The sequence below is a fragment of the Triplophysa rosa genome, linkage group LG9 (assembly GCF_024868665.1).
Source record: "Triplophysa rosa linkage group LG9, Trosa_1v2, whole genome shotgun sequence".
Lineage (NCBI taxonomy): Eukaryota > Metazoa > Chordata > Actinopteri > Cypriniformes > Nemacheilidae > Triplophysa > Triplophysa rosa.
The window spans coordinates 10,395,803-10,420,778 of NC_079898.1; the positions used below are offsets into that span (position 1 = coordinate 10,395,803).

Sequence of the window (24,976 nt, forward strand, 5' to 3'; positions counted from 1 at the left end):
GACACATTAGGAAAAGCAGAAATCAAGCAGTTTCTTCGTAAAGTGTTTGAATTTCAATGAAGACCTCAACACTCATACATTTCATAAAATATATTTCCTTTAGTTTCCAAAAATCATTTGACATGCAGCACAACAAACGTAAGCTCAAGTTATAAAACCATCAACAACAGAAGACAGAGCACTTATGTTGGGCATAGATTACATTGGAAAATTAAACCGGACATTTGAGAATCAAATGAGTCTCCATCAAAACATAGTTTTAAACAAATCTCGTATGTAAAGTGCTAATGAAAGACACATAAAACCGCTGTACATCAATGCCAGTTCATGTCAGCTACATCATTTACCATTTAAATGACTTTACAGATGCCATTCGATATTAACAGACATATGATCCTTTATTCTAGTTTCTTTTTCTGAAAAAGCTACTTATTTTAATTTATACTATTAACAAACAGTGTTAGAATATGTCTACCTTCTTTTAGTCCATGAACTTTGCTACACAGTTAGAAGATAACAGTTATGAATTAGGGCTTAGTTTCCCCCAAACACGTTCAAGGGGTCATCAAAAATATTATGGCTGGTTTCTGCTGCCGTGCTGGGATCCTTGTTCTTCTTAGACTTGGAGGGTGGCTTTACGGTTGGTTTCGGAGTAGCAGTTGAGAAAATGTCATCTATGGGAATATTTGAAAAAAGGTTTGACACGTGTTCTGCAGAGTAGCACATTTCATTTCATAGCAAATGCAAACAATTAAAAACGGCTTAGTTGTGATCATCGCGGTACATTGAAAGGGAACAGTGTTTGGCAAAGATAACTAACCCATGTCATCGTCAAATATAGATTTTGTCTCCACTTTTTTCTTCGCTTTCTTCTCCTTTGGCTTTGTGGTGGTAGTTAAGTCAGCAAAAATGTCAATGTCATCATCAAACAGACTTGCATCCAGAGACACTTCCTTAGGTTTCATCTGGGGTTTGGAATGTTCTTCCACTTCGTCCTGTAAAAACGAAATTATTAAGGTGAAAACCGAACATTAATAGAGACGCATTAAACAGCATATCACTCAAGTGAATAAAAAATGATTATCACCTGAAAAATGTCCGGTTTCGCAGCGCTGATCTCCATTTTAGATTTTTCTGTACTTTTTCCTGCTCCAAAAATATCGTCATCATCATCGTCTTCTAGGAAGGACATTGGTTTGGCTTTCTGCACAGGCTTCTGTTTCACCGTGGCAAAAAGATCATCCCCATGACTGTCAAAAATAGATGACGTCTGGTCCTTCTTTGAGGATGTGACGCCTTCTGTCTTCACCGCTTTCTTATGGCCTTCCTCGGGAGGCTTTGTTTTGTGTTTTGAGGAGGGAGGAGGCTTTGTCAAGGACGCGGTGGCAAAGAGATCATCAGAATCAAATAGGTCACCTTCAGTATCGAGAAGTTTCTTCGGCCTGACTGCTCCATCTGGGTTCCTGGCTGCGACAGGTATAGTGAGTGCTGAAGGTCGCGGTGAAACAGGGTTTAATGGAGGGAGCGAAGAGGCCATGTCTGATTTCTCATATTGGCTTTCCCCAACTGCCTCTTCAAACTCCTGTGCTGCCAGATGTCTTGCTGCTCTCGTCTGAGGTCGCCGTCTCCCTGCACCTTTAGTGCGACTCTGAAGACCGAAGAAAGACATTAATTGTGTCTCCAGAAACAGGGTTGAGAAACCCTCCTGTCTGACCTACCTTGTTAGCATTCTCAAGCGTGTTGACCTGAACTGGCGAGTCAAAGCTCACACCGCCCTCACTGGAGGTCTGATGATCAAGGATGGTATCAGCAGGCCTGGCAGATGCAGGAAGGGAAGAGGGTGCCAGTCCAGGGACTGCAGCGACAGCTCCAGGAATCCGTGGAACAGCGCCTGGCAGAAGGCTGGCGGGGTTGACAGCTAAGCTAGCCTGAAAGTGAACAGAGAGGTCTTCACATTTGTGTCACAACTTAAATCAATACAGACAGAAGCCGAGATCAAAGATGAGCCGGTCTGTATGGCACTATTTCAGCAACACAATGTCAGATGTAGTGTTTTCCAATCATTGTTAATTACAGCACTGGCACAAAGACAGACAATATTAAGGCAAAGCTACAGACATTCTCATATGCCCGAATATCATGTGAAAATGTTAACAGGATATTAACATGTTATTAACATGTTATTAAATGTTAACAGAAATATTGTGTGCAGGCCGATGTGTTTTAAGCGATAACATGCATTCAGCGTGTGTTTCACCCTGTAGAAATATCAGAGTCATGCAAGAGTTAAAAAGCTCCATTGTTGGAAGATAAAAAGAGAAGAGATACTGTATTTAAAAAAGTTACTTTAAGTTCTCCAATCCTTGAGGAGGTTTTTTTAGGTTTTAGAGGGCTTGTAGGCTCCTGTGCAATTAAATAATATAAATTATATTCAAGGCAACCAATAATAAAAAAACAATATTCTTATTCATAGGCAGCAAAAATTTATGTAAAGTAGGTTTTATGTGAGCTAAAACCAAATGTGTTTAAAAAGTAATGCGTTTATTTTGCTAGTTTAGTCATTATGTAGTAAAGGAAACATGTTTAATAAATATACCTTGTTTGATGTAAGTGTTGGTTTGTTGACTTCATCTTTTCTAGGCTTGATGGGCTTCTCTGCTACTTTCTAGATTGGAAATAATACATTTACAAAAGTTTACAAAAAATGTACAAAAAACCCAAAAACAAATCTGTGGTTCTCAACTGGTTGTTTCAAAACACATATTTTACAATAAGAACCAAATCTGGCAACCGGATCTTTGTTCCATTTTTTATATTTCGCAGTAGTTTTGTTCACGGTTTTGAAGGATGAGGGCATGTAAGGCAACGTGTCCATGTTGGCATTCGAGTTATTTGACCTCTATCTAGTGACAAATGAATTCGCACCTAAACATGGTAGAGTTGTTTATTATACGTCAACAACAATTCACATGGGATATATCTCCTCATTTATTTCTGTAGCTGCCTAAATTTTCTTATTTGCGATTGCGAAAATCACACACTTTTGACACTAATTGAGAACCAGTACAATTGAATTCACTTTTAATTCTCAAGTTCAAAACAAACAGTACCGGAGCAGTTTTAGGTTTAAATGAACTGAAGAGATCATCATCATCTTCATCCTCTCCAAACAGCATTGGGGCGACAGGTTTTGCTGAGCTCTGAGAAGACACCAGTAAAAATGATTTCATTACTTTTTAACTATAGATTCAAATTCATACTTTTCATTCAGACTTCACACAACAGTCCAGAAACTAAATCACATCTCAGATCTCACATTTAGTTTTGTGTGTGCTTGGACTCACAGCTGCTTTAGCAGATGATGAGAAGAGATCCACATCCGGATCATTGTCCCTCTGTTGAGTGTGACTGAACAGAAGCTCCTCATCTTGAAACACACCTGTGCTTTTGATATGGGACCCATGATCCTTAACAAACCACAGCGATCAAACCCCTTTAATATATCCAACTCATACAACTGTACACTCGAATACAAAAACTGATATTTAAAACAACTAACCATTAGTGTACTCTTTTCTGCTGGTTTGGAGGTTTTAGAAGACAGTATTTCACCAGAATTCTCATCTTCATCATCGTCATCATCATCAAATAGACTCAGAGCTGTTTTTTTAGTCTTGGCCCCCTTACTGTCCATTGGCGGTGGACCCTCCTTGTATAGATCCTCGCCATCAGAGAGCTCTTCCTGATTATTCCGTTTCTGTAAAACAGGCAGAAAATGCAGGCATGTAATCCTTCAACCGCTTTTTAGGAGTTTAATACAAAACATTTCTATTATTTTACAGAGGACAAAATTTGGACTAGACTTGGTCTCGACTCTTTTTCTGAATTCATTTGAAAACAATCTTACTCACCTTGCTTGTATCTTGCTTGCTTCCTAAAATGTCAATTCCACCAAAAAGACTAACTGCGCCTGCTGGCTTCTTCTTTATCTCAGTGTTGTTATCAGAGGATGGAACCGATTCCACAGGCTTCTTCTCGTCTGCTGTCTTGGCAGATGCTACGCTGGGCAAAATTTCGTCTTCTGTAGATTCAAACAGAGAGGGAGCACCCGATGCCTGGAATACAGAGACACAAACACATAACAAACCAACTACAGGATGTTGTTCTTAGCTACTGCACAATAAAGTGTGTGTTTTAATATTGAAGCTTTCCTGGTTGGAAACGATTGAAAATTCTGATATATTACATTACAAAAACAAGTAAAAAGCTTACCTTAGATTCAGATGAAGCTTTGTTCGTTGGTGGTTTAAATCCAAAAAGCGGTTCTTTGTCTTCATCCTCAAACCGTAGAGACGCTCTCGGAGACGACTTCTTACTGTGAGGACAAAATAAAATAAAAAACATTTACAAGGAATTGTGCCTTACAACAAAATGAATTTCACCAGTTTCGTTTTTCTACTGGTCACAGATTCAAACCTTGATTCCTTTGTGGCTGCAAACAGATCATCATCCTCATTCTTGTCAAACAGACCATCTTTTTGTGGAGCTTTGACACTGGGTAGCCTGGAGGGGGCGCTAACACTAGACTTCATTCCACCCGGCTTTACTTCTGGACTTTCTTTGCTGGATTTTGAGCTCATCCACTGATCCTGATACAGACAGATATGATGCTTTTACCAAAATCGACAACAAAAAGAGCCAACATAAACAATCATGTACTTAGAACGGCATTTTACAGTTTTGGATACATATACCATACAAATACCTGATCATCGCTAAACAGGGTGCTGGATACAGGTTTCTTGGGTTGTAGGGACTGTTTTTTGACCTGAACTGACTTGGACTTTGGTGCTGATGAAAAAAGGTCCTAAAAGATCCAAATAGGCCGTTACTGATGAACAGCACTGATTAAAACTAAATGATTTAAGTTCAGGAGGCTCTCACCTCTTCATCTTCATCATCAAATATTGAGAGCGGAGCTTTACTGGGTTTATTCTGGGCTGTGGGCTTTGATTTACTTTTAGTAGCATTTGGGAACAACTTTATGAAAACAAGAATGTGACAGTTACAGCAAATGCAAATACAGTGACAAATATGAGGCGAAAAACATTATGACTATTCAATATATCAAACATATGATGAGCCCTAATTGTAATCATAAGAAAACTTTAAAAAACTGAGCTGAAGGAAGAATATGTTAAACTGTGCTATTACCTGTGAGTCTTCATCATCTGAAAATAAACCCTTGCTTTGGGCCTTCCCTGATGCCTCCAGAACAGGTGAAGATTTGGCTGCTTCAGGTGGAGGTACATTCTAAAAGAAACCGATGCAAAATCAATATATATTCATATTAATACATTTGTACAGAGCAGAGAGAAAGAGACATGAAGAGAGAGTTATACCTCTTCAGATTTGGTGGACTCCTCACTGGTTGAAGGCTTGCGTTTCTTCAGACCCTCCACTAGTATATTTTTTGTGCCAGGCCCGAACATTGAAATGGCACCAGCAGGGGGCTGCAAGCGAGTCCAGTCAGTACAGTTAATACTCAATACTGTAAGCAGATGGCAAGAATAAAAAATCATTCTTACAAACAGACCTTTTTCTCAGGAGGACGGGTTTCCTCCTCTCCATCTGCTCTTTTGTCCTGCTGGGGAAGAACTGCAATGGAATTCCCACTAAACACAGAGCGATCAACCTCCCCAAACAAGTCCAATGTCTTTTTCGGCATTTGATTATCTTTTCCAGCTGAACACGAAAGATGAATAAAATACTTTCAGTTTCTCTCAATGACTATCATAAAGACATGATGAAAATAGACATTTACCAGGGGTGGATTTTGTAAGAGTCTTCCCGGTGAAGAAATCATCTCCATCATCGTCATCATCAAAGAGTCCACCCCCAGCTGGGGAACGTTTTGGAGCTGCTTGTATTTTGGGCCTCACCGGGCTTTTATCATCTTTGCTCTCTAAAAAATCTGAATCGTTTGGTGTACCAAACAGGCTGTTTTCTGCCAGACATGAAAAATACTTCACTCATTAGAATCTACATTCAGAATCTATGCAAAACAGTGCAGTAGTATGCAAACATAGCACAGATAACACTCACCAGGAAAGATGGAAACGGCACCAGTGGGGATTTTCTTAGTTTTATTGGGTTCTAGAAAACAAAAAACAAGAAGCATGATGACTTTTGTAAATTATTTTATGTTTATACATCATCCATCTGATAAGGTACAATACAGTACAACAGTTATCAGTTTCCTTTATAGGCACCTGTATCATAATACACAGCATAAACAGCAATACTGTCCAACATTTCCTTTTTTACTATAGCACTGTGATGTAAGAATAATGTAACGCAATTGATATGCGTGAACATTAAATATTGGAGACAAATGCACATGCATGGATATACTGAAACAAAGCTTGTTAAAGGAGTAGTTCACTTTAAAATGAAAATTTCATGATAATTCACTCACCCACATGTCATACAAGTGTTTATATCTTCTGTCGAAAACAAATTGAGGCTTATGAGGAAAGCTTTCCGGGGTTCTTATCCATATAATGGACATCAAAGGGGGGCTGTAGGTTAAGGTCCAAATTTCAGTTTCATTTCAGCTTCAAAAGGCTCTACACGACACCAGTCAATGAACAAAGGTGTTGTCTAGCAAAACGATTAGTAATTTTCCAAGAAAACAAAAAAATGATATACTTTTTAAACATAAATATATGGCTTGCTGTGCCTCCATGTTGTGCGTCCACGACTTCATACTATGTAATCACGTTGGAAAGGTCACGCGTGACATAAGCGGAAGCTCCAACCCAGTGTTTACGAGTGTGGAGAAAGAAGACTGTTCAAAAGTTCTTGGATGATTATTGGCACGTTATATGTCTTTGTGCATGATTCTTGTTTAAATGGTCAGTTCGTCTGCATATCAGGGATGATCTCTTGAAATTTACATCACGCGTAACCTTTACGAAATATAATATACGGAAGTCGCGGACGTGGATCGCGGAGGTAGTGCAAGCTGTGTATTTATGTTTAAAAAGTATATAATTTTTTAGTTTTCTTGGAAAATGACTAATCGGTTCGCTAGATAACACATTTACTTATCGGCTGGTGTCGAGTAGAGCCTTTTGAAGCTGCGATGAAACTCAAATTTGGACCTTAACCAACAGCCCCCTATTCAAGTCCATTATATGGAGAAGAACCCTGGAAAGCTTTCCTCAAAAGCCTCAATTTGTTTTTGACAGAAGAAATGGACGGCTTGTATGACATGTGGGTGAGTGAATTATCATGAAATTTTCATTTTAAAGTGAACTACTCCTTTAACTCCTTTAACTGGCTGGTTTAATCATACCTGTTGTTTGCGTTACAGTCTGTTCCCGCTCAGCACGCTCTGTTTTGGGTGCATCAGAAAACAGATCTCCCTGAGGAACAAAACAATCATTTTGATCTGATCTATTACCACAGACGTCTGTGATTGATATAATCAACAAAAATATTGATCAAACCAACCTCATCATCATCGAATAATCCTCTGCCTCCACTAAACAGCCCACCCTTCCCTCCAAATGGTGAATACTCCTCATCGTCCATTTTTGGTGGTTTGAACATTTCATCCTGATCATCCTCCGCTGTAATAATATATATACACAAAACCCAATGTATGACATTATTTTGTTATGAGCAGTTTGTTAAGCAAAACTAGTCCAATCATGCTAGAAACCAGAAAGGAAAAGTAAATAAACAGTGAAATTGGTTTGATGAAAACAATATTGTCACTCTGTCAATATTGTCACTTTAAATATGTAAACTTTAAATATTTTTGTGTCTGTTTACATACAAAGTGCAACATATGGCAAGCTATACGCTTCTAATAATTTAAGTGAACACAGAGTTGCTCATACCCTGAGGTTTTGTGTCTTTCTTTGTTTTACTCTTCTTCTGAGACACGGATGGACCCGATGACATGGCTTAGGAAATAAAAAAGAAGTGCATGCACATGACAAAGAAGATGGAAATGTTTGAAGTAAAAAAGGGAATAATTCATTTGATGTTCTTTGACTTTACATGTGCGATCAGCCTCTTGTTTGCTTGGAGTCTCTCCCTTAATTCTGGCTGCTAGTTCATCTGCAAATGACGGTAGGCCAGAGTCCTAAAAAACAAACAAGACAGGAAATAAGGTGTGAACTTTCAGCCTACAAACTTTAATCTGATTGCAATTCTAATGAACTGTGTGGTTAGAAAGAAGGATATTAACCTTTCTGAGCTCGTCTTCATCTTTATCAGACCCTCCAAATATGTCTGAATCTTCATCGTCTTCATTCTCTTCATCAGCATCATCATAACTGACAACAGACGGTTTCTATACGACAAGCAGGATATGTGTGAAGTAAAATATAGATAGTAATCCACACATGTGCTGTATGTAAATGTAATATGAAAATATGCTGGATGTAAAAGAATGTTATAAAATGTCTTTGTTAAATACTAAAACCTACATATTAACTGGGTTTTAATCTCTTACTTTCTTTAAGTGGCGATGGACTTCATCGTCCTGGTCAAAGTCGTCATCGGACTGCTTTTGCCATAAAATCCAAGGGAAGAATTACACATAAACAAATATTAAGAGAATGTTTGCTTTTTAGTTAGTATAATGTTGATTACTAGAAAACTGACAAATAAATATCATCAGAATAAAGTCTGATCAAATTAACATTTTCTTTATGCTAGCTTTATTTCTTTATAGTGCATAAAAAATTGCACATATATGTGTTATATAATATACAACATCATCATCTCTCACCTCATCAGCGTCCTCATCCTCACTCTCAATGACACTGTCTCTGTCACTGCCAATAGACATTTCTAAATATAAATACAACAAACATGAGTTAAAAACAAGAAATCTGCATTTAAAAAAAATCCTGAACATTATGAATAGGAATAAACTGAAACGTAGTGGGTCACCATCACTGGAGAGATCTCCCAGGCCAACATCCTCCTGATCCATAAATGCTTGAGAACCAATCAAGTACGGCAAAGGCCTGTCCACATACAGGTCCTGTACACAGAAACATGGTAAGACACTTAAAGGAGTAGTTCACTTTCAAAATAAATTTTCATGATAATTTACTCACCCCCATGTCATCAAAGATGTTTATGTATCTGTTTTTTAATGGAAAAGAAATTAAGGTTTTTGATCATATAAACACACATGCTGGCCTTGCTCTGTTCTGCGATGCGCGTTCATGACTTCACGTAATACGTAATTACGTTGAAAACTTGCACGTTCAACTTGTAAACACTGACTCGGTATTTCAGCCTACGTCAAGCGTGACCTTTTCAATGTAATTATGTATTACGTGAAGTCATGAACGCGCATCGCAGAACAGAGCAAGGTGAACATTTGTGTTTATATAGCACATACATTTTTTTTAGAAAATGACAGATTGTTTCGCTAGATAAGACCCTTATTCATCGTCTGGTATCATTTAAAGCCCTTTGAAGCTGCACTGAAACTGTAATTTTGACTTTCAACCGTTTGGAGTCCATTGAAGTCCACTATATGGAGAAAAGTCCTGGAATGTTTTCATCAAAAACCTTAATTTCTTTTCCACTAAAGAAACAAATACATAAACATCTTGGATGACATGGGGGTGAGTAAATGATCATGAAAATTTATTTTGAAAGTGAACTACTCCTTTAAACCTTTAGCCAAGCCATGAAATAGATTGTTTTGTCTAACAAAGTTTCAATGATATTTTACTTTTGCTTCCAAAATGGGCTCTACTTTCTCCAGTGCCTCCTCATCCTCAGACTCGGAGTTTCCTGCTTTAATGTCAAGCTGCTCGAAAGCAGATTCCAGAACCTTCAGACCGTAGTTAACCGCCTCCTGGACTTTGGGAATAAGTTCAGCCTCTTTCTGCTCTCTCGTCTTCTCCTTCAGACAAATGTTTTTATGAGATAATCAGATGCATCATATAATGAAAATACAGTAATGACCCACAGCAGAATAAAATGTACAGTAGAGTACCTGCTCCGGCTGTTTCTCCATGGTTTCAGGTTTTGGAGCGGACTCTTCAACCTCCTCATCATAAACTCTCTGATCAAAACATCACACATTACATCAAATACCACAATATTTGATTATATTTGACGATTTTCATTACACACACTTGCTTGAAGCAGTTATTTGATCTCACAAGCTTCCTAGAATAAGGTGTGAATGCTCACTAACAAGTTCAGAGCATTATTTTAAGAGACTGACAGCTCATGTGGTGGAAATGTATGAATATCTATTAAGCTGTTAAACTAATTTGCACTTTTCCACAAATTATCACATTGCTTCAGCTGAAACTGAAGTTCAAACTCAGGACCTAAAAATGGAAGTGTAATGTGTTTGAAAAGCTTGACCTCAGCAACTTTACTGCCATTCATTTCTGTAAATGTCAAAGAAGTCTGACTGTCAAAATAAGCTCTGCACATCCACATAGAAAGTGAATGTAATTTAATTTTCATATTTAGTCATGAAAAGAAAAGAACTGGCATACGTTTTCAATGAACTGTGTGTTGGACAGCATGAGAAAGTCATTAAACACTGTGTGTAGGCAGCTGTCTGTGGCTTTAGTGTCCCGAATAAGACCGTCCAACTGCTTCTCAATGTCATGAGTCTTGGACAACATCCTATGAGAGAAGTCTTGCAGGAAATGTAGTAACTGAAGAGATAACACAAAAAGGTCTTTATCACAAATATTTCCTGTGAGTAACACAGAAGTTAATACAGTGTGAAAAAGCATTTGAATTATGAATGCATTCCACTTCAGGACTTCATACCCCTGAATCTGCTGCCAGTGACCAGCTTGTGCTGTTTTTCCTCATCTCTTCCAGTGTCCAGGGTCTCTCCCACACCTGCTCAGGCTCCCCATTATGAGTACTGGGACCATTCTCCATATAATTAGACATCCTGGTTAAATATGAGCAATGCCATAGATTCATTAATAGATCACCAGTGAAAATGCACTGGCAATAAAACTCATATATATATATGCAAATAACCATTGTCACTTTAAAGACCAGTATAACTTATGACTTTTGATGCTTAATAAATAGACTTCTCATTTGTTTACTGCCACAGACGCTTACACAGACGGCACCGTATATAAAATAAAAGTTTAAGTACTGTAAATATTTATCAACTAAATATTGATTTAAAAAATTCTTACAATTATGTGTCAGATGCTCTACTTCATCGATTCTCATATCTCAAACGTATTTAACACTGAGGTGCATTGCTTTATTTGTTTTGTAGTGATTTCACCATTAATACGGTGTGCGGCAGTTGCTGTCATGCAAGGTTAGCTGCTGTGCTAGCAGCAAACTGAATCTATTCCGAGTTCATTTAGCGCCTTGATTTACCTTGTTTTTTGTACTGTGGTCCTCTCTAGTATTGTCTTCACTTCACATCTGAGGAGTGCAGCAGTGTGCAAGGTAAACGATCGCTGTCAGTCGTCTCAGCATTATTTCAGTCTTTTGAGCGGTCCGCCATGTTCCGTCTGCAGAGAGTCAGCTGATTCCAGTCATCTGACTGAGACGCGCTCGTCACGGGAGCGCGCTGACTGATCTCAGAACAGCTTGTTTCACGTCATGTGCATACTTTTTATTATTGTATGAGCTCATAATGCTTTTTATTGGAATTTTAGGCTATTTTCCAATATCCTTATGGATAACTAAAAATGAATTAATAATATTAATTTATACCATAAAATAAAATAAAATAAAATCATGAATTAGTTTAATTCCAATTCATATGATCAATTACAATAATAAACATTTATTTATTTTATTTATTCAACATTCTGAGTTATGTACATTGCCATTTGCACATTCTTCCTGCAACACCCAAATTGTGTTGTTTCTTGATTATACATCAGACAGAGATAGCTTATTATATTGTAAGTTTACTTGATAAATGTTCGAAAGGAAAAGGTCTGAATCAATATTATAGTTTATCAAGCATGTAGTTAGGCAATACCTATTTTGGGGGTAAAAACCAAAAAGGAAAAATACACTCGAGCTTCTTCAATTATAGGAAAACCGCAAGGTTGAGGATATGATGTAAGATTTGTTCTTCCCATTTACATGGATGTAGAACTTCCTCCTTACAACTTTCGACAGCTAAAAATTTCCAAGGGCTTTCTTAGCACAAAGCATTTTTTATTTTTTAATGTGGATATTATGGGTACATTGCTAAAATGATCATGTATAAAACAAGGTTTTCATATGCAAGATACAGTAACATTATTCTACCTGTAATACATACTTCTTATTGGTTTTGTTTGATAAGTAAAATTAAGAAAGCAATGAAAAGAGTACAACATTATGTGAGATTTTCTTATATTCGTTTAACTGTTAAATAAACTGCAGCAAAAGGAAGTGGGAAACCGCCATGTACTCAAGTATAGTATATTACCAGAAACAGCAACAACTGTGGTGAAAAAATAACTGCTATTTTTTGCAACACCTTTTTTTCTTTTTAAGAGTAAAGTAGCCTACAGCAAGTTATTTATTCATATGAAATAATTATTCTTACAAAAATATTATAAATTATAAATTATTAATAACCGTTTATTTGACATTTGAAAATTAGAGCTACAATATTATGACATTTATTTTGTTTCCTTCTTAAGTCAACATGAAATTCTATTTGCAACCCCATGCATTTAACACATGATTTTATCACTTCTGTATTCCAGATATATATGTATATACATTCAAGAAAAATATTCGGTGGTTGAATCATAAAAAGTGAGCGTTATAAAACAGAACATATAATTGGATAGGATGTACTAAAAAATGAAGAGGCATTTAAAAAGAGGGGTGTAAGTCATTTTGTAGGCAGAGCAAATTATTATCAGATCATTTATTAAAGTAAAAAGTTACAAAGACTATTTAAAATACAGTAAAAAGTATATGAATCATGCACTTGTATTAAAATAGGAAAAAGAGAAAACATAAGCATGATGCATAAAAATGATTCCTGTTGAATCATGAATGAATCCTGACTCTCTAACACAACTCTGTTAAAGCATCTTATCCTGGTGTGTCAGACAGCCACACTGTTTGGGATTCGGTCTGGAGACAGATAGTAGTATGGCAGCTTCTTGCCATCATTTCGGTTCTTGATGACTTTGGTCACTTCTGCAAGATTATTGCGAAATTTCACCATGGCCTCCTTCACAGGTTTCTCAATGAAATGCTCATCAGTATACATGCCTAAAAACAGCTGCAAAAATAACATTGATCAGTATGATTATCCCTTAATCTCTTATTATTTACATAAAGCACAAGCAAGCATTACAGTACGTCCTCAATACTAGTCTGACTTTTAGCATTTATTTCCTCAAAACAGCATGAATTTGAACATTTAGAAACAGTAATGAATGATTTTACAATATGAACATCACACCTCATTTTCTTGAAACTGACTGAGGGCCCACACGGCTCCCAGATGCCAGCAGGAGCGGCCGCGATCAGGCAGACTCTCCACTATGTACTTCAGATCCACCTCTCCCTTTTTTGTTGGAGGAGGCTTTCGCATGGTTGGAGGGGAATTCGGAATCCACGAACACCAGTCATACTGGAGATGTCACCGTAAGAGTTTTAGTCAAAGTTCAAAATTGGATGAAAGAGGAGGCTTTATCAAGAATAAAATGAAGCAATGACAAATTAGTTCAGTGTTTACAACAACATCTGTATCAACTTACCTGACCAAAGTTAACCGCAGCATGGTGTGCAGAGGCAGTGAATATTACCACCGTAAGATACTCCACTAGCTGCTCTTTGGTTTGTAAAGCTTTGGGAAACTCTGCAAACAGCAACATTTCATCATTACAGTTTTCATTTTGGTCAGACATGAGGACGTGCTACACGTGTGGCACAGATCACATTAAAAGACCATTAAAAGTTAACAGAGGTATCTTATGTAGTATTGTTTGGAAACAAGCAGAGCTTTTCATTTTTTAGCTATAGTGTGCATTGACATTATGTCTTGAATCTACTAGTGTAATATCCCAAACATGTGATGAAATAGGTAACTTTGTACTTGAAGATTTGCAAACTACCATTTAAGTATAAAAGTTACAGACAATTGGGTTAATCTGAGAGTAACTGATGTCATAAAAACATAGAATTTTTTTGCTTACCACAAAAGTCAAAATCCTGCATCCCAAAGCTGCAAACATCTTTAACAAACGCTTGAATCTCTTCGTCTTTCTGAAGTGTGTCATCACTGTCATAGTAGATGTTCACCACAACTGTCACAAAACTGTGAGGAGATGAAATCAATAGCAAATTATTAACACATAATTATCGTTGAAGATGTTGAATTATCATTCACATTCACATCCTACAAAAAGTATTCAAATCAAAGTTTGAGGGTAAAAAATTAAACAAAGTAATTAAAACATCTACATTTCTTTTAAGATTCTTCATTTTTACTTTCAGTTTGGCTTCTGTGTTTAATGGGATAGTTCTCCCAAAAATTAAAAACTCTTGCATCATTTACTTGCATCTTCATGTCATTCCAAAACTCTGTGACCTTCTTCTGTGGAACACAATTGAGGAGTTTTGAGAAATGTTTCAGTGGTTTTGTGTCCACACAATGTAAGTCAATGGGGGTCAAAGTTGTTTGTTTACCAAAGTTCTTTAAAATATATTATTTTGTGTTCTGCAGAACAAAGAAAGTCATACAGGTTTGAAATGACATGTGGGTCAGTAAATGGTTACACTGTCCCTTTAATTAAAGCTTCTCAGACAGAACGAGATATACTTTGTCACAGCCTCCCAGACTCTGCAGCCATCATCTCTGTAGAAGTAGGTCGGCAGTTCCTCCTGGTTGTCCATGCCTCGAGCTTTTATGGCCTCTGGGAAACACAAGGACTTGTAGGTGAAGGTCTTCATGGACTTCTGGACTAGTTCTACGTGGCCTCCTCCACCTGTGCCATTAGCCTGTGGCATATCCACACACATACAATAAACAACCTTGCTTCCTAAAGGTCAGAGTTTGTTTGTGAAGAGCGACAGATTTGTTTACCTTGTCAAAGAGTCCACACTCACAGATGAGTTGCTCACGAGCTTTGGTGTTAATAGCAATGGTGAAACGGATGTGAGGTAACAGCAACTAGAGGAGCAAAATATGCCCCTTTAGAACATTGTACAGTGAATATTATGGACATTATCATGAACGTTATGGACATTTACCTTAAAAACAGGGTGAACTGCAGGTAGTTGTCTGTACATGGCTATACCAAAGACCTCGGATATCAGATGTGTCCTAAGGAGATGCGTGACTGTCTGATGTACGTGGAAGTCCGAAGATCTCACCCAGATCTTGGCCAGCAACCAGTCATACTGATCATCACTCGGGAGGAAGATTGGGTTATCATGCCCTGGAGTTTGACCCAACTGTGTGAATGAAATAAAGGTCCATTTCAAACTTCATACTCTGTATAATCAGAAATGTTATCATTGCAAAAAAAATTAAGATACTGTATTATAATTATTGGTATTGTTTCATTCACACCATCCACGTTTTCAGCATAGTACAGATACCTGAATTGCAATTGGCATGATTTTGTTCTGACTGTTCTTGTACAACAGGCAGATGGGTGCAGCCAAATACTGAAGAGTGCATGGGTCCGTAGAATTGGCAGTCACTCCATTTACTACCTCATAGTCAGCAATGAAGATGTTTCCTGCCTGAAAATCAAGACAAATTTTATATATAGGGAAAACTACAGTATGTAGGAAAAAGAAAAAGTATCCACCATAAAAAAAGAAATAAGAAATAAAAAATAGGTGATTGCCATTCCTGAAGAGATGTGTTTTGCTTTAAAGAAAAAAAATACAGAGAATAACATCTATCACAAAGTTATATGCAAAAATTGGAAAATAAAACATATATAAATCATACAGTTACATTATGTAATAAGTTAATAGTTAATAAATAGTTATTAAATTTGCTGATGCTTTTATCCAGCAAATAACTATTTTCTTAATCTTTCAACTTTACATTTGGTATGGTAGCATTAGTGGAAATAAGAATCGAGACAACAGAACTTAGATAAGGTAAAATAAATACTGGTAATGATGAAATTTAACATGTCTTAAGAGTGTCACGGTTCATGGATCTGTGTGTTCATTCCTGCTTGTTTGTCTCATGTCTGTTGCTGGTTAGCGTTGCCCTAGCAACCAGGGTGCTGATTAGCAATCAGCTTGGCGGCATCTGTTGTACATTGCCGGCTGCCTATATCTGCCCTGCAAATCCCCATGCTCATTGTCAGATTGTTGTTCACTCATGTTTCTCGTCACGCTAGTTTCTTGCCAAATCTGTCCTGGAGTTGTCTGGGATTCTTATCTTGCGGAGGAATACCAAGTTGCCGTTTGGATTTCCCTTTGGTGGTTGGACTGGTTCAGTTTACCATCGGATCTCTGCATCTGGAATCTACTCAACTTGTCAACATCCATTCATTGTCTTGCCTTTGCTCACTTAATTATAATAAACTGTTACACTTGCTATTGGATTTTGTGTTCTCTTCGCCGTGACAGAACGATCTGACCAGAATCGATCCAGCAAGTGTGGCGGAGATCAGAGACATTTTTACCAGCAGCAACGCTCGCATGGGACAACACGATGAACAGATTTTGCCACGGGACGTGCCGTTCAGGCCTTCGTGTCACAGGTTTCGGAGTTAACCGCTCAGTTTCAACAGTTTAAGACTGAGTCTGCCCAACAGCCCGCTGCGCCCCACCCTCTCGCAGCTTCATCCCCTGAGATCTCCAGCCGGCATGTCGAACCCCGTCTACCGCCTCCTACCTGCTACTCTGGTGAGCCCCGGTTATGTCGCTCATTTCTAACTACCTGTTCTCTTCATATTACTCTCCAGCCTTCATCGTTTCCCATATGGTGGTTTTTCTATTACAGTATTGAGTTTCTTATATGAAATAATACATTTAAGTCAGTTATAGGTTTCATACACTTCTCTGATATAGCAAAGGCTATGGCATCATGGGTCAAAGATTAGAGGCCGATGAGGAGCACCAAGCAGAACCATTAGACATCTGCTTAACATTACAAATACACGTACACTTTGAAAACACATACAGCACATACACTTTGCAGACATTAGTTCAAGTATGTTTCACAACAAAGTAGTCTGTTCATTAGCTTGTTACTGCACAAAGTCACGAACACAGATGTGTTCAGCATTAGCTTGTTGCACAAAGTCACAAACACGGATGTGTTCAGCATTAGCTTGTTGCACAAAGTCACAAACACGGATGTGTTCAGCATTAGCTTGTTGCACAAAGTCACAAACACGGATGTGTTCAGCATTAGCTTGTTGCACAAAGTCACAAACACGGATGTGTTCAGCATTAGCTTGTTGTTGCACAAAGTCACAAACACCGATGTGTTCAGTGTTAACTTGTTTGAACAGAAATCTTTTTGGGTTGCACAGTATCCATTTGACCACGAGCTCATGGTAATAAAAATTACATTAGGCAAGAAAGGTTTTAGAAAATGACAGACATGATATACATTTGCCTGCTAAAAGCAAATGTATACTTTTCTTTTAAGAACCTCAAAAGAGCTTCGCCATACCTGACATATAACTGTAGCAGGTTAAGACCCAAGTAAGATATAATGGTAGCGACTCAGAAAGAGGATGGACTAACAAAAAAAGTGATATCATGTGAAACCAGATTGGTAGAAGGTGATGTCAGGCGAAGCATGATTGGTTAACACTGTGAAAAACAACTTGAAGTTACTGTATAAAAGATGAAGTCAGATATGTATTCTTTGGACATCATCAGATGAACTCTGTGTGTCTCACTTTGCTTGCTCAAGCAAATAAAGTTTAATCTCTTGGCATCTGGAACCCTTGTCTCTGAGATTTCTTTCTGCGATGGAAGGCCGATGAGCCACAACACCCACAGAGGCAGCCAAAGTGGCTTTCGTGATTTCGTTGCTATCGGGATGAGCAGCTCTCTGGGGAACTACAGTTTGGGAACAAGGACACCGATGCTGTTCGTCATTTCAGTCCTTTTCGGACAAAATCAAGGTGTTTGACCGGGCTGCGTCTGGTAGGGAGGCGGCGCGGGAATTGGCTGAGTTATGCCAAGGCAACAGATCTGTGACTGACTACTCTATTGAGTTTCGAACGCTGGCGGCCAAGTGTAAAAGGAAAGTGGAGGTGCAGTGGGACATGTTCAGGCATGGACTGGCCGATTGCATCCTCAATGAGATCTACACTCTCGAGCTGCCCACCTCCCTTGATGAGTTGATCGACCTGGCTATAAGAGTGGATGCTAGGCTACGACGTCTCGATCAACGACCTTTTCTTAGGACTGTGGTCGATGCTGGGAACCTACCTTTCAGCGTAGTTAATGATACCACCGAACATTGTTTTGATCCGGAGCCCATGCAGGTGGGCAGAGCAAGTCTCACTAGGGAGGAGAAGGAGAGGTGCAGGGCTCGGTGACTTTGCGTGTATTGTGGTGCTGCGGGTCACATCGCGGCACGGTGCCCAGTAAAAGCCGAAGCCCGTCGGTAGGAAGGTTACTGACGGGCGGAGTCGCTTTCGACAAATCCTCCTCCACCAATACTCATCTCCCGGTGCAGCTACAGGTGGGTCGCACAACATTCTCATGTGAGGCCCTGATTGACTCGGGGGCAGAGGGTAACTTTATGGACCGCAAGACTGCGTTGAAGCTAGGGGTTCCATTGGTTCCTCTCAAACCTTCCATTTCGGTCAGTGCCCTCTGCAGTCAATCCCTCCCACCCATGTCACGGAACCGGTGAGTCTCATCACGTCAGGCAATCACTCTGAGAACAACTTTTTTTTTTTTTTGACTGACTCTCCTTTGTCCCGGTGGTTTTGGGTCACCCCTGGCTCTCATGCCACAACCCAAACATAAACTGGTGCCATAACACTGACTCCTGGAGCGATTATTGTCATCCTGCTTGTTTATTGTCTGCCTGTTATTTTGTTTCTGGTTCTATGTTACAGGATGAACATGCGGATCTGTCAAATGTGCCCGCTGAGTATCTTGACCTGAAGGGAGTGTTCAGTAAGTCTTGGGCAGCTTCTCTTCCTCCTCATCATCCCTATGACTGCGCGATAGATTTATTGTCAGGTACGTCTCCGCCTAAGGGCAGGTTATACTCGCTTTCCACTTCGGACAGGGAGGCCATGGAGAAATATTTTTCTGATTCTCTGGCAGCCAAGATCATTCGCCCTTCCTTGTCTCCGGCAGGTGCAGGGTTTTTCTTTGTGGAAAAGAATGGTTCACTTCGTCCCTGTATAGGGACGTCTGGTAGGGAGGCGGCGCGGGAATTGGCTGAGTTACGCCAAGGCAACAGATATGTGACTGACTACTCTATTGAGTTTCGAATGCTGGCGGCCAAGTGTAAAGTTTTGTTTTAGCCTGCTCGGTTTGTGCCATTTCTAAGACTTCCAATAGACCTTCTGCTGGACTCCTTCAACCGCTGTCTGTTCCTTCAAGACCCTGGTCCCATATTTCGTTATGGGACTCCCGCCCTCCAAGGACAACACTGTGGTTTTGACCGTGGTGGACTGCTTCTCGAAGGCAACTCATTTTGTTCCTCTGCCCAAATTGCCTTCAGCCAGAGAGACAGCGGTTGCTGTCATCGACCACGTTTTCCGTATTCATGGCCTCCCGGTGTATGTGGTCTCTGACAGGGGGCCTCGGTTTATTTCCAAATTTTGGAAAGAATTTTGTCGTTTGTTGGGTGTTACGGTTAGTCTTTCTTCCGGGTATCCCCCCAGAGTAACGGTCAGACGGAGATGGCTAACCAAGATTTTGAGCGCATGATAACGGTGTTTGGTATCCCAGAACCCATCCTCGAGGAGTCAGCAACTGTCGGTTGTGGAGTTTGCGCACAATTCGTTACCAGTGTCATCTACGGGCCTATCCCCATTTGAGGCTAGTTTAAGTTACCAGCCACCTGTTTTTCAGAGTTTGGAATCCGAAGTCGCGGTCCCCTCTGCTCACGCCTTTGTCCAGAGTTGCGTCCACACCTGGAGCAAGGCTAGACAGTCTATCCTCCAGGTGAGGTCATGCACCAAGGCCCAAGCCGATCGCCACCAGTCTAATCCTCCCTTCTACGTCGTTGGTCAAAAAGTGTGGCTTTCATCCAAGAACCTCTCCGTACCGTTTATAATAAACTTGCTCCTAAATTCATTGGCCCGTTTACTGTCACCAAAAAGATTAGTCCAGTGGCAGTCCGCCTCAAACTTCCTCCAGCGTACAGGAGAATTCATCCCGTATTTCACGTTTCCAAATTAAAACCAGTATTTTTTGCTACCATTAATCCGCCTGCCCCAGTTCCCCCACAGCCGCAACTCATAGATGGGGAACTCGCTTATTCGGTAAATGTATTCTGGACTCTAGACAGAGGGGATGCGGATTTCAATACTTGGTGGACTGGGAAGGTTACAATCCTGAGGAGAGGAGTTGGGTTCCTGCCAGACATATTGGATCATTCGCTTATTGATGATTACAATCAACAGGTAAGTTCCCTGGCAAGCGGCGCTCCTAGGGGAAGGGGTACTGTCACAGTTCATGGATCCGTGTGTTCATTCCTGCTTGTTTGTCTCATGTCTGTTGTTGGTTAGCGTTGGCCTAGCAACCAGGGTGCTGATTAGCAATCAGCTTGGCGGCACCTGTTGTGCATTGCCGGCTGCCTATATCTGCCCTGCAAATCCCCATGCTCATTGTCAGATCGTTGTTCACTCATGTTTATCTTCACTCTAGTTTCTTGCCAGAGCTGTCCAGGAGTTGTCTGGGATTCTTATCTTGCGGAGGAATACCAAGTTTGCCGTTTGGATCTCCCTTTGGTGGTTGGACTGGTTCAGTTTACCTGCATGTGGAATCTACTCACCTTGTCAACATCCGTTCATTGTCTTGCCTTTGCTCATTTTATTATAATAAACTGTTACACTTGCTATTGGATTTAGTGTTCTATTCGCCATGACAAAGAGGGGGTACCTTGAGCTCTTCTTCAAGAGTGAGACCTCTCTCCAGGCTGTCCTCCAAAAGATTATGTGTGACTGGAAACTTGTCTGGTATCTCTGTGCATTTTGTGATGACCACAGGATTACAGCCATTCAGGAACTGGTATCCAAACATAAAATCCTCCTTCCAATGCTCCATCACATATTCTGTGGAATGGGACAAAGACATTTTAACACAGAAAATGTTATAATGTCGAAAAATGAATTAACACAATGCAAAAGTATATATTACAAACAGCATGTTTGTAGCTATTAAATGTGAGTGTAATGTCAAGCAATTCTTCAATACATCTACATAAAAAACGATGGTTGGAACGATCTGTCCAAAATATGCTGACAGCAAATTAAAGAAATGATTCCAAACCTGATATTGTGTTCTTTATTCTCATAAATATTCGCTCAAAATCAGCAAAATCCGTCCATGAGGACTGGAACATGTGCATGAATTGATTTACGCAGAGGTTCTCTATCCTAAAGAAAAGAATACAGTTAAATATAGACCATTTATTATATTGCATTACAATCAAAATATATACAGACAAGACTGCACAATTTAAATAAAAAAATAGCATTATTTTATTTAAAATAAAAGTGCATTGTTTAGAGCACAGTTCTAAGAAAGACACTCAAACTATTTATGTCAACACCGCAGTCTTCTGAACTCTGCAATTTCCCCTTTTTAACAGTCACACAAACTTCGACACGAGACAATTGGTCAAGTCCTGTGGACATTTCTAATACCACAAGAACAGTGCGTGTTTGCATTTGAAAAAGGTACATGCATGGACATACATGCAAACAGGGTTATTTTTGATGCATGCAAATATGAATGAGCACAAACACTGTCTCTATTGAAAAGTCAGAAGATAACAATAATGAGATGAATGCAAAGCCATGTCAAAACAAATCTCACGCTTTGCTGTAGTTGAGAACAAAGTCGACCCCTTTCTCGCTGTCAAACTGAATGTCGCGTGGAAGCTCGCTGTGGGCTTTGGCATCGATACTCATAGGGAAGCCAGGGTGCCATTCCTTCCATCTTCAACATCAAACACAACAAAGTCAGTTTGTATTATATAAACACTTCAAATCAAAGTCACATCAAATCAAAATCATAGCATTTATTTAAATACAAATTCTGTCATCATTTATCCACCCTCAAGTCATTTTTTGAAGAACACAATATTAGTGGAAGACACACAATCAATGGGGCCAATATGATTTGGTTACCAAAATTCATCAAAATATCGTCTTTTGTGTTCTGCAGAAGAAAGAAAGTCATACAGATGTGGAGTAATATGAGGGTGAGTAAATGACTAACGATTTTTTTATTTTTGGGTGAACTGTCCCTTTAAGTCTAGTCATATGCTGATATCTAATTGATTAAAAGCATGTGTTTAATGGGTCAAGCCAAAAATCGAACTTATTCATTATCTGTTACTCTCTAATACACAATAAAATTACATGCATTATATGAGAAAGTCACTTTGTAAAGCTCTTGCAACAAGTTGCATCAAACCTGTATGTCTTTTGTCTGTGCTCCAGCTCTTTGCGTCTGTGCTGCTTCACGGTCCTGGTCTTATCTTGCTGTGGCAATCGAGCTAGAAAGCAAGCACTGAAGCATAAATACAATATGAAAAAGATTCAGATGTTGCTACGTGTGAAATGCACAAAACTGGAGCAGAACATACCCCTGCCGTCTCTGAGGATCACCTCATTGTCATCGACAAACCAGCGGAAGCAGGGAAACTCAATGTAATCCCCGTGTGGTGTCTTGACCGTGATGTATTTGCAGTACCAATCATCGTGTATCCAGTATTTCTTCTTTTCGATTTTGATCAGCTCGATTTCACCCAGGTCCTCTCCAACACTGATGTCATATGAGTCCACCTAACAGTGGGTTTGTGGAGTGGGTTAGATGTTACATACAGAACAGGCAATGTCTTTGATCTTATCATAATCTTTGATTCAGACCTTGTGGGCACACTCACAATTTTTCTTTTTTTTAAATGACTACATTTCTATTTGAAATACAAACACTGTTCTTTGTATAAACATATTTTCTTTATAGACACTTCGGGAAATGTAAACAACGCTGTCCAACCCTGGTCCAGAGGAACTTGGTGTTTCAGTTTTTTATCACTGCACAAATGTTTGAACAAAATACAACCAACAGAACATTAAAAACTGAACCAAAATGTTAAATGAATATATCTAAGCTTAAAAAATATGTGTAAGATTTTTTTTAAATAAAAAAATTAAATCGAAAGTGCTTCTGGACCAGTCTATATTTAATGCATATTGACATTGTTACATACTCTTTTGATAACTTTTGAAATCAAGCAATAATAAATTCATCTCTCATTCTAAAGACTATGTTCACACAGATTGTGGTGCACTTTATTTTTTCTTATATAATTTAGGTAATTGTGCATTTTCACAGCATGATGTTTCACCTACGTCAAACTATAAGGAATATGTTGGGAATTTACAGATAATCATTGCAGAGAAGCTTATCTGAAACAGAAAATGGCTGCTGCATTTGTGATACATACTGTATGTAATGTGCAAATTAATCATAATAGTCAACCCCAGCAGATTTTCTTGTTTGACAGTAAAGATGTTTTAATAGATTTTTAGAAATTAGCCTATACACCCAACCTTGATTTTTTATTCAGTTTTTTTTATTCTTCTTAATTAGAACTGAGTGCTGTATTTCTCAACGTACAATAAATATTTGATATAACAGTGCACATTGTTTTCCTAAATGACAGATTGACACATAATTTTAGGCAAGGAAAAAGTTAATTTAGGATTAAATGGCAGCAAAAGAGAGCACCAATATGTAAATGGGAAACATGGTGAACAAATTTTTTACAGATGACATTTATTCAACCTAATACCTTACAGAACTATCTTTTTCAGCATTATAGAGTTATCACACTAAGCCACTAACTCAGCACACTTGTGGTTTACACATCTTTTGGACAAATGTATTCAACAACAGTCATACAAGAAAGAATGCTAGAACATTAAAAGTGTGAAAGTAAAAGACACGGCTATATTTCATGCAATAATCTGTTTCAAATTCTTTGCCAAGACTTTTATAAATAGTAAAAAATCAATATCTTACCGCTCCTCTCTCAAAATCATTATAGAGGGGTTTATCCAGGAGAGTTCTCTCACTGCAGTGTTCAGATCCCACCATGGTCAGGTAAATGTAGTCATCTGTTCCAGCAAACCACTGTGTGCCTGTGGCTACAGTCACTGTGTAGTTGGGCATTTTAGTTGGGCTGGAGAACAGCTCTTCTGTCAAATTCTCCAATGGACTTTTTAAGAAGAGTCTCAAAAACACTGTTTCCTGTTCTCTCTCTCTCTCTCTCTCTCTCTCTCTCTCTCTCTCTCTCTCTCTCTCTCTCACACACACACACACACACACACACACACACTCTCTCTCTCTCTAACTGACTCATACATACATTTAAAAAGTCATACACCACAGCGTTCACACATTCGCGGAAATGTGTAGATGTGATCTTGATAACCACTGTGATAAACTTGACCGAACCTCCTGTGTGAACTGTCTATGCGTTTGTGCATAGAGGTCATGTGTTCTTTGGTGATCTCGATACAACAGTGTTTAAAAGTATTTATTTTAGCAGTATTCATTTTAAACATGTTTTTTACAGGTCATGCACATGCATAACAAAATCTTATAGCAAACACTTGCTTCTCTTAAAACTTGAATCTTATACTGCGACTGTTATGCATATCAGATATAGTTCTTGCTTGTAAAAATGATTGTAAAAGTGTTATTTTGAGCAGGCAGTTGCTAAACACTTTAAAAAAAAATCCGTTTCTCATCAGCAGTTTGTATG

General features: G+C 38.8%; 2 protein-coding genes across 5 annotated transcripts; both read right to left on the reverse strand.

Annotated features, from left to right (window-relative positions):
• Positions 1–77: 77 nt before the first annotated feature.
• On the reverse strand, positions 78–11,575 carry washc2c (WASH complex subunit 2C). Of its 4 annotated transcripts, none has more exons than XM_057342503.1 (32): positions 11,422–11,575; positions 10,840–10,969; positions 10,557–10,721; positions 10,040–10,108; positions 9,773–9,946; positions 8,974–9,067; positions 8,810–8,871; positions 8,531–8,581; positions 8,264–8,368; positions 8,074–8,158; positions 7,911–7,976; positions 7,519–7,637; positions 7,361–7,430; positions 6,106–6,156; positions 5,825–6,007; positions 5,597–5,745; positions 5,403–5,513; positions 5,215–5,313; positions 4,945–5,040; positions 4,766–4,867; positions 4,477–4,649; positions 4,273–4,375; positions 3,912–4,115; positions 3,560–3,757; positions 3,345–3,467; positions 3,111–3,200; positions 2,597–2,665; positions 2,347–2,403; positions 1,719–1,928; positions 1,088–1,648; positions 821–995; positions 78–674 (listed from the first exon to the last, which is right to left on the reverse strand). In XM_057342503.1, exons 2-32 carry the CDS (start codon positions 10,966–10,968, stop codon positions 535–537), a joined length of 4,083 nt encoding a protein of 1,360 aa, XP_057198486.1. In that variant the 5' UTR covers position 10,969; positions 11,422–11,575; the 3' UTR covers positions 78–534. The 4 variants fall into 4 exon arrangements, with proteins under 4 accessions (XP_057198486.1, XP_057198485.1, XP_057198488.1 ...); XM_057342502.1 differs by having other exon boundaries at positions 8,531–8,584; XM_057342505.1 differs by lacking the exon at positions 7,911–7,976 and having other exon boundaries at positions 8,531–8,584.
• A 376-nt stretch (positions 11,576–11,951) lies between these two features.
• Positions 11,952–24,483, reverse strand: alox5a (arachidonate 5-lipoxygenase a). Its single transcript, XM_057342848.1, has 14 exons — positions 24,232–24,483; positions 22,790–22,988; positions 22,618–22,699; positions 22,015–22,137; positions 21,466–21,572; positions 21,076–21,248; positions 15,616–15,762; positions 15,265–15,468; positions 15,098–15,184; positions 14,834–15,012; positions 14,208–14,329; positions 13,770–13,870; positions 13,472–13,642; positions 11,952–13,288 (listed from the first exon to the last, which is right to left on the reverse strand). Exons 1-14 carry the CDS (start codon positions 24,379–24,381, stop codon positions 13,109–13,111), a joined length of 2,025 nt encoding a protein of 674 aa, XP_057198831.1. The 5' UTR covers positions 24,382–24,483; the 3' UTR covers positions 11,952–13,108.
• Positions 24,484–24,976: the final 493 nt, after the last annotated feature.